A 17,830-nucleotide genomic window follows, 5' to 3' on the forward strand; every position below is an offset into this window, starting at 1 on the left:
GAAATGTCATATCATAGAATCATAGAAACCCTACAGTGCAGAAGGAGGCCATTCGGCCCATCGAGTCTGCACCGACCATAATCCCACCCAGGCCCTACCCCCACATATTTACCTGCTAATCCCTCTAACCTATGCATCCCAGGACTCTGAGGGGCAATTTTTAACCTAGCCAATCAACCTAACACGCACATCTTTGTCAGTAACTGATAGGCAGGAAGACAGAAATGCAGCGCTATTGGTACCTCTATCAGGTGGCATCTGAGTCAGCTTGACTGATGATCTTGACTGGCTGGTCGGCTACAGGAGGGATCGTAACTACAGTTGTCCCTGACTCAGATAAACCTTTTAGCAGGGGATACAAGTAACAGAAATGGGCGTTCTGGCTGATTTGCACATTAGGGAAGGAACCAGGGAAAGGACAGCTACCCTAGCTGAGATTAATTATTTTCTTTACACCATTGACCAATAGTGTTGTGTTACACCATTGGAATAGTATACATTTTTTAAACTATTGAGAGAGCAAATGGAGCAAGCACAAACAAATAAGCATCCATAGGGAACAGAGTCTGAAAAATAGAAATTTTGCACTCATTACAATGAGCGCTGGGCTATGTTCAGATGTTGTGGTCTGACTTGTTTCAACAATACAAGCTAGGTCTGTATGAGTTAGAATGCCATCTGTGTGTGGTTGCATAGAATACCAATCTAGAAAAAATGACATGATAAGCTACATTGGCCTTGAGCACCATGTTCCCATCTCATTTAGACAAATATTGGCAAACACAGTAAGCCTTACAATAATAGAGCTGTGCGTAGTCACTGAATAGTTACTTGGATAGATTATTGCCAAGAAAACATTGGCATGCAACAATGCCATGATGTGGAGATGCCGGCGTTGGACTGGGGTAAACACAGTAAGAAGTCTCACAACACCAGGTTAAAGTCCAACAGGTTTATTTGATAGCAAAAGCCACTAGCTTTCAGAGCGCTGCCCCTTCGTCAGGTGAGTGGGAGTTCTGTTCACAAACATGTTTTATAATGTTAGGATTATATTCACTGGAGTTTAGAGGGGGCGGAATTGCATAGAAACCTATAAATTTGTAACAGGACTGGACAGGGCAGATGCAGGAAGGATGTTCCCAATGGCAAGGGAGTCCTGTTTGTGAACAGAAGTCCCACTCACCTGACGAAGGGGCAGCGCTCCGAAAGCTAGTGGCTTTTGCTACCAAATAAATCTGTAGGACTTTAACCTGGTGTTGTGAGACTTCTTACTATGCAACAATGCCGCAGAGTTAATGATGTCAATCAGAACTGGGAACTTAAGGTGGCATTCTCCCACCTGGGACAAGTCCTGTGGCGGGGCCAGGAACAAGGTATGTTTCCCACTGTGAAGGCTGGTGGGAAACAATGCCATATCTTCCAGCTCCGATCTCATTAATTATGCAACCGGGAGCCTAACGCTGTATTCCATGGTGGGGCAGGCATGATGGCGCTAGTCCTGCCATCATATCTGGGTGCCATATTGACCCACATCACTGACCCACCATTGAAGAAAGAAGATGGATACCCTGAAAAAGGAAATGGATCTCTGGGAACACTGAGGCTGGCAGACGGACCACCTTGATGACACTGAACCTGTAAGATCCACCTGATAGATGTTCCCCCTACCTGTGTAGTGGCGTTCTGGAGTCCAGGTTGCTCACAGCCTCCATCCTGAACTTTGGAAACAACTCTGGTGAGTCCTGACTTCTGGACTTCATGTGGTTCCAGATCAGCGTGTTTTCCTGCTGGTATTGCAGAGAATCGAGACTGGGGGACAGATTCCAGTTGGGTCTTCATCTGCATCCCATTGGCGGCATGCAAATCAGTTGTACACCAGCTTCCAGTGGGTTTCCCAATGGCGGACACCAACAGAAGATCCCATGGGAAGATCACGCTAGCATGAAACTGATTTTTGGACTTCTGGTGGGGCCATGGGAAGATTCAACATTTTGCACAACTAGGTTGAGACAGAAGTTAACCCATGGTTCTCATCCATTCTACTGTTCTCTCTTGTATTATACTTAATCTCTCTCTCTTTGCTCGCTCGCTCTCTCTCTCTCAGCCTCGCTCACTCACTTCTCGCTTGCTGTCAATTTTCCAGCTCAACGAGGAAGGATCTGGGGCAAGTGGAACATGTTTTAGTGGGAGAGCATTTGAAAAAACTGATCAAAATACCATTACATTTGGAATAGTTACCGAAAAAGTCATGGTATAATCAAAGGTGAAAACACTCATCTGGAAGCGGGTTCATTTCACGGTTTTGAAAAGGTATCTGTCTCAGTTGGGATGGAAACAAAGTTTAAAACCATAGCGGAGCAATGGGAGGCCTTCAGTGAGATGCTAATTCGGGTACAGACTGGATATATGAGGGTGAGGGGGAAAGGCATCCAAAACTAGAAATCCTTAAATGCCTAAAGAAATTGAAATTAAAATAAAACAGAAAAGGGTTGTTTATGATAAAAGTCAGGATCCTAATACAATGGACAATCAAGTAGAATATTTTAGGTGCAAAGAGGAACTGAAGAAGTGAGAAGGAAATAAGACCAACAAAGATCTTTTTGTATTCATTGAAGGGATGTGGGGTTCACTGGCTAGGCCAGCATTCATTGCCCATCCCTAATTGCCCTTGAGAAAGTGATGGTGCCTTGAACCACTAGTCAATATGGCGTAGGTACACCCACAATGCTGTTGAGGATGGAGTTCCAGTACTTTGACCTAGCGACAATGAAGGAATGGCAGCAATACATTGCCAAGTCAGGATGGTGTGTGGCTTGGAGGGGAGCTTCCATGTGGTCCTGTTCTCTTGTCCTTCTAGATGGTAGTGGTTGTGGGTTTGGAAGGTAATGTCTAAGGAGCCTTGGTGATTTAGAACATAGAACAGTACAGCACAGAACAGGCCCTTCGGCCCACGATGTTGTGCCGAGCTTTATCTGAAACCAAGATCAAGCTATCCCACTCCCTATTATCCTGGTGTGCCCCATGTGCCTATCCAATAACCGCTCCAATTTGCTGCAGTGCATCTTGTAGATGATATACGCTGCTGCCACTGTTTGCCAGTGTTGGAGAGAATGAATGTTTGTGGATGGGATGCCAGTCAAGTGGGCTGCTCTGTCCTGGATGGTATTGAGTTTCTTGTGTGTTGGAGCTCTATTCATTGAGGCAAGAGGAGAGTATTCCACCATAATCCTGAATTGTACATTGTGGGTTGTGAACAAGCTTTGGGGAGTCAGGAGGTGAGTTATTCACCGCAGAGTTCCCAGCCTCTGACCTGCTCTTAAACCACAGTATTTATATGGCTGGTCCAGTTGAGTTTCTGGTCAATGGTAACCCTGAGAATGTTGATAGTGGGGGATTCAGTGATGGTAATGCCATTGAATGTCAAGGGGCAATGGTTAGATCCTCTCTTGTTGAAGTTGGTCATTACCTGGCACTTGTGTGGTGTGAATGTTAGGTGTCACTTGTCACCCAAGCCTGGATATTTTCCAGATTTGCTGCATTCAGAAATGGAATGATTCAGTATCTGAGGAGTCTCCAAAGGTGCTGAACATTGTGCATTCATCAGCGAACATCTCCACTTCTGAACTTGTGATGGAAGGAAGGCCATTGATGAAGCAGCTGAAGGTGGATGGGCCTAGGATTCTACCCTAAGGAACCTCTGCAGTGATATTCTAGAATTGAGATGATTGAGCAGCAACAGCCACAACTGTCTTCCTTTGTGCTAGCTATGAGTCCAACCAGCGGACAGTTTTCCCCCCAATTCCCATTGACTCATTTGTGGAGCCGTCTCCTCCAGTGAGTTGTTCAATTATCAATCACCATTCACAGTTGGAGGTGGCATAATTGCAGAGCTTAGTTCTGTCTACCACTTGCTGATTATGCTGTTAGACACGCAAGTAGTCCTGTGTTGTATCTTCACCAGGTTGACACCTTATTTTTAGGTAAACCTGGTGCTGCTCCTGGCATGTCCTCCTGCATTCATCATTGAACCAGGGTTGATCCCCTGGCTTGGTGGTAATGTTAGTTTGGAAATATGTCAGGCCATGAGGTTACAGATTGTGGTTGAGTACAATTCTGCCGCTGCTGATGGCCCACAGTGCCTCATGAGTTGCTGTTTGAAATCTATCCCATTTAGCACAAATGTAGTGCCAGACAACATGGTCGAGGTATCCTCTACGTGAAGGTGAGACTTCATCTCCGCAAGGACTGTGCCCTATGGATATCTGACACTGCCCGAGACAGATGCATCTACGACAGGCAGGTTAGTGCAGATGAGGTCAAATATGTTTTTCCCTTTTGTTGGTTCCCTTACCACCTGCCGCAGACCCAGTATGCAGCTTATGTCCTTTAGACTTGACCAGCTCAGTCTGTAATGGTACTACCAAGTCACCCTTGGTGATGGACATTTTAATTCCCCACCCAGTGTACATTCGGTGCCCTTGCCACCTCATGCTTGCTTCAATTGATGTTAAATATGGAGGAGCACTGATTCATCAGCTGAGGTGGGGGGGCGGGGGTGAAGAATGTGATATTTCCTTGTCCATATTTGACTCGATGTCATGAGATTTGATAGGGTGAAGTCAATGTTGACTTAAGGGCAACTCCTGTCCATTACACCAGCCAGCGTAAAATTATGTTCTGCGGCTGATCGTGGCCGGATGTGTATTTTGCTATGATCAGCCCCAGGTGAAGTTCCACAAAAGTTGTTGATCCAGGCGAGACCCCTTGATTTGTCACCACCTAGCTAGGATACCCCCAAATTGTTACAACCTGGATGAGGAGGGATGGCTGCCTCCATGTCTTTATTCAACTCAGCCTCTGCTGGTAGTAACAAGTTTTAATCTAACAAGGTTCCCTTTCCCTTTCCTACCTTTTCCAGAGTTGTTATGTTTAAAAAGGAGCCAATTTAACTGGGCTTTCTTGAGTAAAGATACAGTAAGTTTAGTAACTACTAAAATGTAAGGAGAAATGGTAAAACACGTGCATGGTGAACCTCCTCCAAACTGCCTCCAATGCACATCCTTCCTCAAGTAAGGAGACCAAAACTGGATATAATATTCCAGATGGAGGTATTAGGTATTGTTGATAGCGACAAAGGTTATCAAAATTACAGAAGGATCTTGATCAGTTAGGGAAGTGGGCCGAGGATTGGCAAATGGATTTCAATACAGATAAGTGTGAGGTATTGCAATTTGGAAAGTCAAACCGGGTAGGACTTACACAGTGAATGGTAGAGCCCTGGGGAGTGTTGAGGAACAAAGGGACCTTGGAATACAAGTACATAGTTCGTTGAAAGCAGTGTCACAGGTAGACAGAGTGGTGAAGAAGGCGTTCAGCACACTGGCCTTCATCAATCAGGGCATTGGGTATAGGAGTTGGGACACTATGTTACAGTTGTATGAGTCATTGGTGAGGCTGCACTCTGAGTATTGTGTGTAGTTTTGGTTACCCTGTTATAAGAAATTATTGTTATATTATATGTTATATTGATAAACTGGAAGAAGTGCAAAGACAATTTACAAGGATGTTGCCAGCTCTAGGGGGCCTGAGTTATAGGGAGCGGTTGGCCAGGCTAAGCTTTATTCCTTGGAATGTAGGAGAATGAGGGGTGACCTTATAAAGGTGTGTAAGATCATGAGGGGCTAGGATGAACGCACATAGTCTTTTTCCCAAGGTAGGGGGATTGAAAACTAAAGGGCATAGGTCTAAGATGAGAGGGGAAAGATTTAAAAGGGACCTGAGGGGCAATTTCTTCACACAGGGTGGTGTGTACATGGAATGAGCTGCCAGAGAAAGTGGTTGAGGCAGGTTCAGTAACAACACTTAAGCATTTGGATAAGTACATGGATGGGAAAGGAAATGGGCCAAACGCGTGCAATTGGGACTAGCTGGGAGGGCACCATGGTTGGCATGGATTGGTTGGGCCGAAGGGCCTGTTTCCATGCTGTGTGACTGTATGACTCTATGACTCTAAATTCATACAGATTAGAAGTAAGCATTGAGTCGAATAGGAAATAAATATAAATTAAAAAGTTATATGTAACATGCGTTGAGTTGCAAGGAGTAGATGATGAAGCCGTTAAGTCGATTCAGTATAGTTGACTTCTGCAGTCGAGCAGTTGATTCTTTGGTTCGGATGTTCTGTGGTTTGGTAGAAATATTTCAGTTTTTTCAGCTGCCATCCTTTTTGCTGGCTGGTTGACTTCCACAGTCAGTGAGAGAATTTTTGGATATTCCTGCAAAAGGTGGTTATTTCCCTTTTTCAGAGGCATTGCTTCCTGCACTGTATCGCATATCTTCAATGTGGAAAAGTTGCAGCTGCTTTTTCTCACAGAGCACACACGCAGAGCAGAAACAGGTAGGCAAGCAAGCCAGCAAGCTTTTCACCCCCTTCTTTGTGTATTCCAATTCCAGTTCCCCTTGTTGGTCTTGGAAGGCAATTGTACTCAGGATCTGTTGTATGAGATTGCCATTATATTTGTTTGTCTTTACTGGAGATAGTAATCAGGCTTTTCAAGTACTTTGTCTGGAAACACTGGGAGGGGTTCCATTGCCTCTGAGAGAAATACCCTGAAGCCATTCCTATCAGTGGCTCACCCCGTACATTGATGTGGAGATGCCGGCGTTGGACTGGGGTAAACACAGTAAGAAGTCTCACAACACCAGGTTAAAGTCCAACAGGTTTATTTGGTAGCACAAGCTTTCGGAACACTGTCCCTTCATCAGGTGAGTGGGAGTTGAGTTCACAAACAGGGCATATATAGACACAAACTCAATTTACAAGATAATGGTTGGAATGCGAGTCTTTACAGGTAATCAAGTCTTAAAGGTACAGACAATGTGAGTGGAGAGAGGGTTAAGCACAGGTCAAAGAGATGTGCATTGTCTCCAGCCAGGACAGTTAGTGAGATTTTGCAAGCCCAGGCAAGTCGTGGGGTTACAGATAGTGTGACATGGACCCAAGATCCTGGTTGAGGCCATCCTCATGTGTGCGGAACTTGGCTATCAGTCTCAGAGACTATACATGGTCTCTGAGACTGATAGCCAAGTTCCGCACATATGAGGATGGCCTCAACCACGATTTTGGGTTCATGTCACACTATCTGTAATCCCCACGACTTGCCTGGGCTTGCAAAATCTCACTAACTGTCCTGGCTGGAGACAATACACATCTCTTTAACCTGTGCTTAACCCTCTCTCCACTCACATTGTCTGTACCTTTAAGACTTGATTACCTGTAAAGACTCGCATTCCAACCATTATTTTGTAAATTGAGTTTGTGTCTATATATGCCCTGTTTGTGAACAGAACTCCCACTCACCCCAATGAAGGAGCAGCGCTCCGAAAGCTAGTGGCTTTTGCTACCAAATAAACCTGTTGGACTTTAACCTGGTGTTGTGAGACTTCTCACTGTGCATTCTCAGCCATCTTCGGAGTTTGTGTCCATTTTGTAATATAAAACTCCCGTCCTTTTTAAAGTCCAATATTTCTGTGTATAGTTCCATGGTGTTTTTACTCCATCGTAACAATTTCATGCCTACCGAGTGCACATGTCCAACGGTGCAAAATTCAGACCAAAGAAAAGATGGGGGGAAACCGTTTCCACTGGAGGGAGGATCCATTACCAGACGTCATGCATTTAAGATAATTCATTAAAACAATGAAGGAAAATGCCATTGATTGATATATTCCTGATCTTCAATTACTGTACCTTTTTAACCTGTGTATTTCGGGGAAAACATTTTGTGTCATAGCAAAGTGAATCCTACTGTGATAGTGCTTACCACTCTCCCCCAAGTGAGGCTTGTACCTGCCAGGGTTTTTAGAGATGGGAAGGATCTTGCTGACAACTCATTATTGCATTATTTATTTAGAAGGATCACGATTTTTATCCCTACCTTTTTCTTTGTCTTGATTTCAATTTTTGTTTCTGTTCATCTCTATCCTCGATCTGGATCTCCATGATTCTCTTTTCTCCCTGGTTGAATACAGATAGTTTTTGCTTTTGAAATATTGAGTTAAATCTGGCATGCCTAACCTGTCAGGAAAAGATGTAATTTTCTGACCACACTTGGATCATAAGTTTTCCTGCTTCCTATAGCTCAGCTATGTGAAACATCCTGTTCCTTGTGGAGGAAAGTGTTTTTGTTTCCATGTTGACTTGGCAAACCTTGTGACTAAAGTGCCTTGTGCTTAAACTGAACCTAAACCCTGCTGTCAGTGGCAAACCTAAGAGAAATCTTAGTCAAGATATAACTTTGCTAGCACCTTATGACTTCTATGATAACATCATTTAATTTATCAAGAGTGGTATTTTGGTTAGTCTGAAGGATTTGTTAATGGATTGATACCATGATGTGAATTGAAATTTTTATCCTAAAATAAATAATTATGATATCTTTTTTCAGTTGCCAAATGGTGTATCATATCACACTGCCACACACCAGGATAGGCAGGGGAAGCTGCAAGAACACCTTCGCCAATTGTCTGTGCTTTTCCGGAAGTTGCGACTAGTCTATGATAAATGTAATGAAAATTGTGCTGGCTTAGATCCTGTCCCAATGGAGGTAAGAAATATCTGGAATCGGTTTTTGTTATATTTACAAGGCAATTGACAGAGGCACAATAACATTTTGAGTTTGGCACACCCTGGGCAACTCTAAGATTTGAAGAGGGGAACATAATCATGTCAAAAATATTTCAGTGGGAGGAAGCAACTGCTCATGTTCTCTTATATAAAAGCAACATACTGCGGATGCTGGAATCTGAAACAAAAACAGAAAATGCTGGAAATTATCAGCAGCTCTGGCGAAGGATCATCTGGACTCGAAACGTTGGCTCTATTCTCTCCCCACAGATGCTGTTAGACCTGCTGAGGCTTTCCAGCATTTTCTGTTTTTGGCTCATGTTCTCTTGTCAATAGATTATTCATAAACCTCTGTCTTTTCCATGGTGTTTTTACTCCATCGTAACAATTTCATGCCTACCGAGTGCACATGTCCAACGGTGCAAAATTCAGACCAAAGAAAAGATGGGGGGAAACCGTTTCCACTGGAGGGAGGATCCATTACCAGACGTCATGCATTTAAGATAATTCATTAAAACAATGAAGGAAAATGCCATTGATATATTCCTGATCTTCAATTACTGTACCTTTTTAACCTGTGTATTTCGGGGAAAACATTTTGTGTCATAGCAAAGTGAATCCTACTGTGATAGTGCTTACCACTCTCCCCCAAGTGAGGCTTGTACCTGCCAGGGTTTTTAGAGATGGGAAGGATCTTGCTGACAACTCATTATTGCATTATTTATTTAGAAGGATCACGATTTTTATCCCTACCTTTTTCTTTGTCTTGATTTCAATTTTTGTTTCTGTTCATCTCTATCCTCGATCTGGATCTCCATGATTCTCTTTTCTCCCTGGTTGAATACAGATAGTTTTTGCTTTTGAAATATTGAGTTAAATCTGGCATGCCTAACCTGTCAGGAAAAGATGTAATTTTCTGACCACACTTGGATCATAAGTTTTCCTGCTTCCTATAGCTCAGCTATGTGAAACATCCTGTTCCTTGTGTAGGAAAGTGTTTTTGTTTCCATGTTGACTTGGCAAACCTTGTGACTAAAGTGTCTTGTGCTTAAACTGAACCTAAACCCTGCTGTCAGTGGCAAACCTAAGAGAAATCTTAGTCAAGATATAACTTTGCTAGCACCTTATGACTTCTATGATAACATCATTTAATTTATCAAGAGTGGTATTTTGTCTTGATTTCAATTTTTGTTTCTGTTCATCTCTATCCTCGATCTGGATCTCCATGATTCTCTTTTCTCCCTGGTTGAATACAGATAGTTTTTGCTTTTGAAATATTGAGTTAAATCTGGCATGCCTAACCTGTCAGGAAAAGATGTAATTTTTCATAAACCTCTGTCTTTTCCATTGAGCCATATGTTGTGATGAATTCCAGCTTCTGGAATTCATCAAAGAATGCAATTACTGTACTATTTTTGGGCAGTAGTCCACACAATGCTATCCTGACACTGAAATGTTGAGTGATACACAAACTTGGGCATTTCTGACCAGTTACCCCAAAGTTTGTGATGGTTAATGCTGGTGCTGATTTTACAGTTGCTATCCACAGTCCTCTAAAATCAGGAGACTCTAAGCGGTTGGACCGTTTTAATTTCAAAGCAGTAGATTATGCCTTGCTAATCTGCCAGACTTCTTTGAGCTGAATAAAGCTATTAATGAAGACTATCCAGCAGAAATAATTTATTTAAAAACCTTCTCCCATGGGTCTTTTTGAGCTTGTATAATTAATACCAAATTAACTAGCTTGTTTGAAAACTGACTTGGCAGTGGGAAATTCACTCTGCAGCACAGTGAATGGTAGATTCTATAAGAATCTAGTGGTCACTGCTGTTCACTCTGACCATAAATAAATTGGAAGAAATGATTTGCTAAAACGCACCAAGCAATGTGGCCAAGTAACAGTTTAAAGATGAAGTTATTCATGAAAGCTCGCCTTCTCAACCTTGCACCTCGCTTGAGGTGTGGTGATCCTCAGGTTAAATCACCACCAGTCGGCTCTTGCCCTCAAAAGGGGAGAGCAGCCTTTGGTCGTCTGGGGCTATGGTGGCTTTACTTTTATTAGGATGAGGTCCAAAAAACATGTGGATTAATTTATTGAAAGCATTAAGAAATAACAAAAATGTTTTAATGTAATTGCAGCATACTTAGTGGTGATTTAGTGGTGGTGTTAATAAAGAAAGACTTGCATTTATATAGCCTCATGTCATCCCAAAGCACTTTACGCCCAATTAAGTACTTTTTAAGTGCTGCCATTGTGATGGAGAAAACTGCAGCAGCAAATTTGTGCACAGCAATGAGGTAAAACCACATAATTTGTTTTAATGACGTTGATTGCAGAATGTGTTGCCTACACATCCTGGGGGGGGGGGAAGTCCCCTGATATTCTTAGAATAGTGACATGGGATCTTTTACATCCACCTTATCTCTGTTTAACGTCTTATCTGAAAGATGGCATCCCCATTAATATAAGTCTCCCTCAGTGTTGTACTAAGTTGTGCATGAGATTATGTGCTCAGATCTCTGGTTTAGGACTTGAACCCACAACCTCTGACTCAACTGAACCAAAACTGACATCTTTGCAAGAGATGGGAGTGATAGCATAGTGGTTCAACACTGGACTAGTAATTCGGGGAGACAGATTGATACTTCAGAGAGACAAGTTGAAATGCCACCACAGCAACTGAGGAATTTAAATTCATTCAAATAATTCTGGAATGCAAAGCTAGTCACCATCCTGTTGACCATGAAACAACCATTTTGTTGTTAAAATCAATTTGTTCTAATGTCTTTTAGGCTTACCTGATCTGTCCAACACATGACTTCAGACCCACAGCAATATAGTTGACTCTTAACTGCCTTCTTAAATGACTTAACAAGCCACTCATTTTATATAGTTATATCAAGCCATTATAAAAATATGGACTAAAAATAAAATCAGGCAGACCACTTCACATCAATCTGGGCACTGGATCCTACTTGTTGCTAGACCAAAATCCTGGAAAACTACTCCTAATTACGCTGAGTGTACCTGCATCACATGGATCGCAGTGGTTAAAGAATTGGCTCATCACCACCTTTCCAAGGAAAATTAAGGTGGCGTAACAAATGCTGACCTCCCCAGTGATGTCCATATCCCATGAATGAATTTTTTTTTAAAAAGAGATATCCTTAACCTCTGGTTGCTGTGTTTATATTTAAACTCCTGTTCTGTCCACATTCTTCGAGGAACTGCTAACTGATTTTTGTTATATTTTTTTAATGGTTTGTAATTATATTAATGGCTCTTCTGTTGAGTGTTGTGTTTCTCTGAGAATGGAGTGTTGTGCCAGTCAAATGACATGAGTTGGATCTGACATGAGAATCAGTTGGAATGTGTAATAGAAGGAGGGCGGCAAGTTGGCAGTGTGGTTAGCACTGCTGCCTCACTGCGTGAGTGACACAGGTTCAATTCCTGGCTTGAGTCACTGTCTGTGTGGAGTCTGCACGTTCTCCCTGTGTCTGCGTGGGTTTCCTCTGGGTGCTTCAGTTTCCTCCTACAATCTGAAAGACATACCAGATAGCTGCATTGGCCATGCTAAATTCTCCCTCAGTGTACCTGAACAGACCAGAGTGTGGTGACTGGGGAATTTTCACAGTAACTTCATTACAGTGTTAATGTAAGCCTCCTTGTGACACTAATAAATAAACTAAGTAAACCTTCAGTGGCAGCAGTACCTCACTAGCCTCCACTGTCACTCCGAAAAAGGCACATTTATTCCTACACTCTGTTTCCTGTCTATGAACCAAATCTCATGAAAATATATTGCCCTCAATCCCATGTGCTTTAATTTTACACACTAACCTCTTACATGGGACTTCATCAAAAGCTTATAAAAATCCAAATACACCACATCCACTGGTTCAGTCTTGTCAGTCTACTAGTTATAGACTCAAAAAAACTCCAGTAGGTTTGTCAAACATTACTTTCTTTTTATATATCCATGTTGAATTTGTCTAATCCTATTGATATTTTCTAAGTGTCCTGTTATCACATCCTTTATAATAGACTCTTAACAGTTTCCCTACTACTGATATTAGGTTAACCAGTCTGGTATTTCCTGTTTTCTCCCTCCCTCCATTTTAAATAGTGGATTTACATTTGCCAACTTTCAATCTGCTGGAACACTGCCACGATCTAGAGAATTTTGGAAGATGTCAACCAACACATCCACGTTTGCACGTTCTCCCGTGTCAGTGTGGGTTTCCTCTGGGCACTCCGGTTTCCCCTCACACTCCAAAGATGTGTGGGTTAGTTGGATTGGCCATACTAAATTGCCCCTTAGCATCAGGGGGATTAGTGAGATAAATACATGGGGTTGTGGGGATGGAGCCTGGGTGAGATTGTTGTCAGTGCAGACTTGATGGGCCAAATGGCTTCCTTCTGCACTGTAGGAATTCTATGATTTTTTTGAGGTGTGTCAGTGATAAATTGGAAGAAGATTAAGAATTTTTAAAAAATGGATTCTGTCAGATTGTAAGGGACCTATATTTGTCTAGACTAATCTTTTTCTTTTTACATATAGAAGCTTTTATAGTCTACTTTTATGTTCCTTGCACGTTTATTCTCATACTCTATATTTTCCGTCTTAATGAACTTCTTGGTTCTCATTTGCTGAGCTCTAAACCGCTCCCAGTCCTTGCTACTTTTTCGAGCAACTTTATATGACTCCTTTTTGGATCTAATGCTATCCTAATTTCTTTTGTTAGCCATGGCTGGATCACTTTTCCTGTTGTGTTTTTGCACCAGAAAGGCATGTATAATTGTTGCAATGCAAACATTCGTTCCTTAAATAGTAACCATTGCCTATCACCATCTTCCTTTTTAATGAGGTTCCCCAGTTTATCTTAGTAAACTCACACCTCATACCTTTGTAGTTTCCTTTGTTTAGATTTCAGAACCTACTTTCAGGTTGGACTTCTTCACTTTCTGGGCTGATGAAGAATTCTATCATCTTATGGTCACTGTTCCCTAAAGGATCCCGCACAACAAAATCATTAATTAACCCCTTCTGAGTGCACAATACCAAATCTAGGGTCGCATATTCCCTATTTGGTTCGTCGACGAATTGGTCTAAAAATTCATCTCGTATACACATCAAGAATTCATCCACCACAGTATTGTTGCTAATGATGTTTGCCTAGTCTGTATGTCTACTAAAGTTACCCATGATTAATGTAGCACCTTCGTTATATTATCCTTGCATCTCTTATTTCCTGTTTAATGTCTTTCCCTACCTTACCACTACTGTTTGGAGGCCTGTAGACAAGTCCCATTAATGTTTTACATTCCTTGTTGCTTCTTAGTTCCACCTAGACTGATTCTATATCTAAATTTTCATTATTGCACTGATTTCATCCTTAACTAACATTGCCATACCACCTCCTTTTCCATTTTGCTCGCGCTTCGTAAATATCGAGTACCCTTGGATATTCAGTTCCCAGCCCTGGTCACTATGCAGCCATGTCTCCAGATTGGCAGTGACATCGTACCTGTTTACAGCTATTTGTGCTGTTAATTTGTCTACCTTATTGCAAATGCTCTGTGAATTTTAGACTTGTTTTTTAAAACATTTTTACACTCTTTTTGTACTATAACCTTATTTTCTGCTAGCTCTCATTTTCTCTGAATCCACTTTTGCTTTCTGCTTTTCTATCTTTGTTTCCATCTCATGGGGTCTCCCTGTTCAGGTTCTCATCCCCTGCCACTCTAACTGAAACCCTTCCCTAGAATGCTAGTGAGTACTCCGCGAGGATATTGGTCCCTACAGCTCCCATCTTCCCCAGAACCAGTCCCAGTGCCTCAAGAATCTAATTCCCTCCCTCCTTATGTCATCCCTTCAGTCTCACATTCATCTGGTCTATTTTCTTATTCCTGATCTCGCCAGCATATGGCACTGGGCGTAATCCTGAGATTACTTCCCTTGAATCCTGCTTTTTAATTTACTTCCTAGTTCCCTATATTCTACTATCAGGACTTCATCCCTCTTTTTACCTATGTTGTTAGTACCAACGTGGACCACGATCTCTGGCTGTTCACCCTACCCCTTCCAAATATCTTGTAGCTGCTCAGTGACATCCTTGACCCTGGCACCAGTGAGACTATATCCTATCTTGGTGTCACATCTGCAGCTGCAGAAAATCTATATGTTCCCCTTACAATAGAATCCCCTGTTACTATTGTTCTCCCACTTTTTATTCCGCTTTGACTCTGTCTGGCTTTCTGTCTGTGCACTCTACCTATAGTGTGACCAACTCACTGTACATGCTATCCATGAAGATGCCATCATTGCAGATGCTCCACAGTGACTCCACCCACAACTCTGAAACATGGATTCCAAGTAACTGCAGCTGGAGACACTTCCTGCACACATAGTCACCCTAGACACCAGACGTGTCCCTGAATTCCCACATCACAGGAGGAGCACTCCACATGGCCGAGCTGCTGTGTCATGACTTACTCTTAAATTACTCCCTTAACTTTTGCCTTCTCTAGTTTGGAGAATATTATGGACAGCAGAAATACTCACCAGGCCCTACTTAATCAAGAAAGTTCCTCTTCTTTCTGAGGAAGGGTGGAAAAATAAAGGAGCACCTCCTTCCCCTCTTCACCAAGCTCCCTCACTTACCAAGCTCCAAATTAAGCACCCCAATGCAGCCCAAAGCAATCCTCCAACGTTGTTCCCAATTTAAAGCATTATTTTTATGTAATAAAACATCCAGCAATTTGGGAACTAGAGTTGATTATTGTACAGAAGTTTCCCTGTAACATAGTTTGAAGAGTTGTGTGATTTAAAACTGAGGTGCTTTTAAATAAATATGACATTCACCTCATTTGACACACCAAAGATTCTGCTAGATTCTGTTCGTGATTTCCTTCCAAAGGAATGGACTCCTTTGCTTTTACAGTTTCTTTAAATTGGTTCTGAAATCAATATAATTCTGATTTTAGTACATTGATTTCTATGGTTACTCCTCCTGCTACTGCACCATTATCTCTGGTGGCCCCCGAAGATTCATCCTTTGCTCCCCTCTTATTCTCATCTATCTGTTGGGCCTTGGTGACATCATCTGAAAGAGCAGCATTAACTTTTACATGAACACCAATCACACCAACTCTACCTCACCACCACCTCTTGCGATTCCTCCACTGTTGCTAAATTATCAGACTATCCAACATTCTGGAAATTTCCACCAATTAAGTATTCGGAAAACTGAAGTCATTGTTTTTGGTCCAAACTCCCTTCCAAATTTATTGACTCCATTCCTCTCCCTGGCAAACCAGAGACAAACAAGACCGTCTGCAAATTTGGTGTTGGATTTGACCTTGAGATGAGCTTTCCACTATATATTCGCTCCATTACTAAGCCCGTCTGTTTTCACCCCACTAACATCACCTGACTGTGCTCCTGTCTCAGCTCATCTGCTATTGAAGTTCTCCATTTGTTCCTTTCTGTCGAGACTTAATTACTCCAATGCACTCCTGGTTAGTCTCCCACATTCTACTCTGTAAACTTGAGGTCATCCAAAACACTGCTGATCACGTCTTTACTTGCACCAAGTCCTGTTCATCTATCACTCCTGTGCTTACTGACCTCCGTTGGCACACATTCAAGCAATGTCTTTATTTTAAAATTTTTCTCCCTTATTTGAAAATCCTTCCAGGGCCTTGTCCCTGCCTGTTTCTCTAATATCCTCCAGTCCCACAACTCTGACATATCTGCACCTATCTAATTCAGGCCTCTTGAGCATCCACTGTTTTAATTGCACCACCATTGATGGCCATGCCTTCAGTTGCAAGGCCCAATGCTCGGAAATTCCATCTCTATTCTTCACTACCTTGCTTTCTCCTTTTAAGGCATTTCTTAACCACGATTATGATCATCTGACCAAATATCTGCTAATGTAATTCAGTCTCGTATGTTGTTTTATGTAACTCCCAGAAGTGCCGCCTTTAAGTTTTATTGCATTAAAAGTGCCAAATAAATGAGTTGGTTTTATTCAAGACTTTGTAGACCAGCTTCTTTTAATGGATTCAGATTTTTTTTTGTTCCCATTTTGCCAAACCTTGCATGAATGAAAATTTAATTTCTTACATTTTTCTTCATTTACAGGGTTAAAGCTAAAAGCAGAAAAAGTAACTTTTAAATATTAGGATCTATTAATTAGCATCCTTCAATACAGTAATCTGATTTATCAATAAATCCCTAATCATGTAATCAAATTTCATACACCCTGCAAACTTTTTAAAGGTATGAAAACTTCATTTTAGAAATAGAGTAGGATGTTTATGCTCTAATAAACTCACTTGACATATAATTAATGTTTGCCTTTCACATTAGAGCTCTTCATTTTTTGAGGGTTTTTTTGAGGGCTTGTTGAAGCAAACCTTTCACTAATAACAAAGACCAGGGCTAAGATTCTCCCAAAAAAATTCTAAGTCCCTAATTTGTGGGAAAATAGGAGTAAATGCCGCTAGTTTTTTTAGCGTGATTTTCAGAATGAATCTCCAACGCTCTGTGCACCCCCCAATTGCTGGCCTCCTGGAACTCTCGGCCAGTCCCGATGTTCTCCCAGCCAGCTCTAATCTCCCAATTTCGCTCCCGCCCCACCACCCACGCAGATGGCCAGCCCCGAACACCATCCTCCGTCCCTCTGCCTGTGATCCCAAGTGCAAAGTTGCAGCTGGACCCCCCATACCTACCGATTTCCTCGCCCAGCCCACTTGGCAGTGCCAGTTTGCCCCTTGGTCAGTGCCGGGGGCCAGGCTAGCATTGCCCAGGGAAAACCTCCCGTTACCTCCGACCTCCTTGGGGGGGGGGGGGGGACCTTATTGGCCTCTCTTCCTTCCAGCAGGGTCAGCTGCCTGTTCCCCGTTGGTGGGGAGCAGGAGTAAACTCTGCTGGCTGGTATGTTGTGGGGGGCGGGGGTGGGTGGAAGTGGGGGGCGGGGGTGGGTGGAATTAGGAGACGCTAGCAGGCCAGGAGACTTCAGTCCCGGGCCCACTAATCAGATGTAAATCCCGATTTCCACATGGTAATCGGCGTGGAGCTGATTACACTGGAAATCTTTGCCTAGGAGACTTGTGGCGGCCGTGGTGCCCAGCAGGAAGCCCGCGAAACGGCCTCCGCTGATGTCTCCTGGCCCGCTGCGCAACTTGAGCAGCGC

At 42.5% G+C, this 17,830-nt stretch overlaps 1 protein-coding gene across 3 annotated transcripts in view; it reads left to right on the plus strand.

Annotated features, from left to right (window-relative positions):
* The window catches only part of med30 (mediator complex subunit 30), a 57,245-nt gene that overhangs the window by 25,199 nt on the left and 14,216 nt on the right, over positions 1-17,830 (plus strand). For all 3 annotated transcript variants that reach the window (XM_078216486.1, XM_078216488.1, XM_078216487.1), the window contains one exon: positions 8,448-8,606. In XM_078216486.1, coding sequence (XP_078072612.1) covers positions 8,448-8,606 — 159 coding nt within the window. The remainder of the gene's footprint in view (positions 1-8,447; positions 8,607-17,830) is intronic.

This window comes from Mustelus asterias, chromosome 7, assembly GCF_964213995.1.
Source record: "Mustelus asterias chromosome 7, sMusAst1.hap1.1, whole genome shotgun sequence".
NCBI lineage: Eukaryota > Metazoa > Chordata > Chondrichthyes > Carcharhiniformes > Triakidae > Mustelus > Mustelus asterias.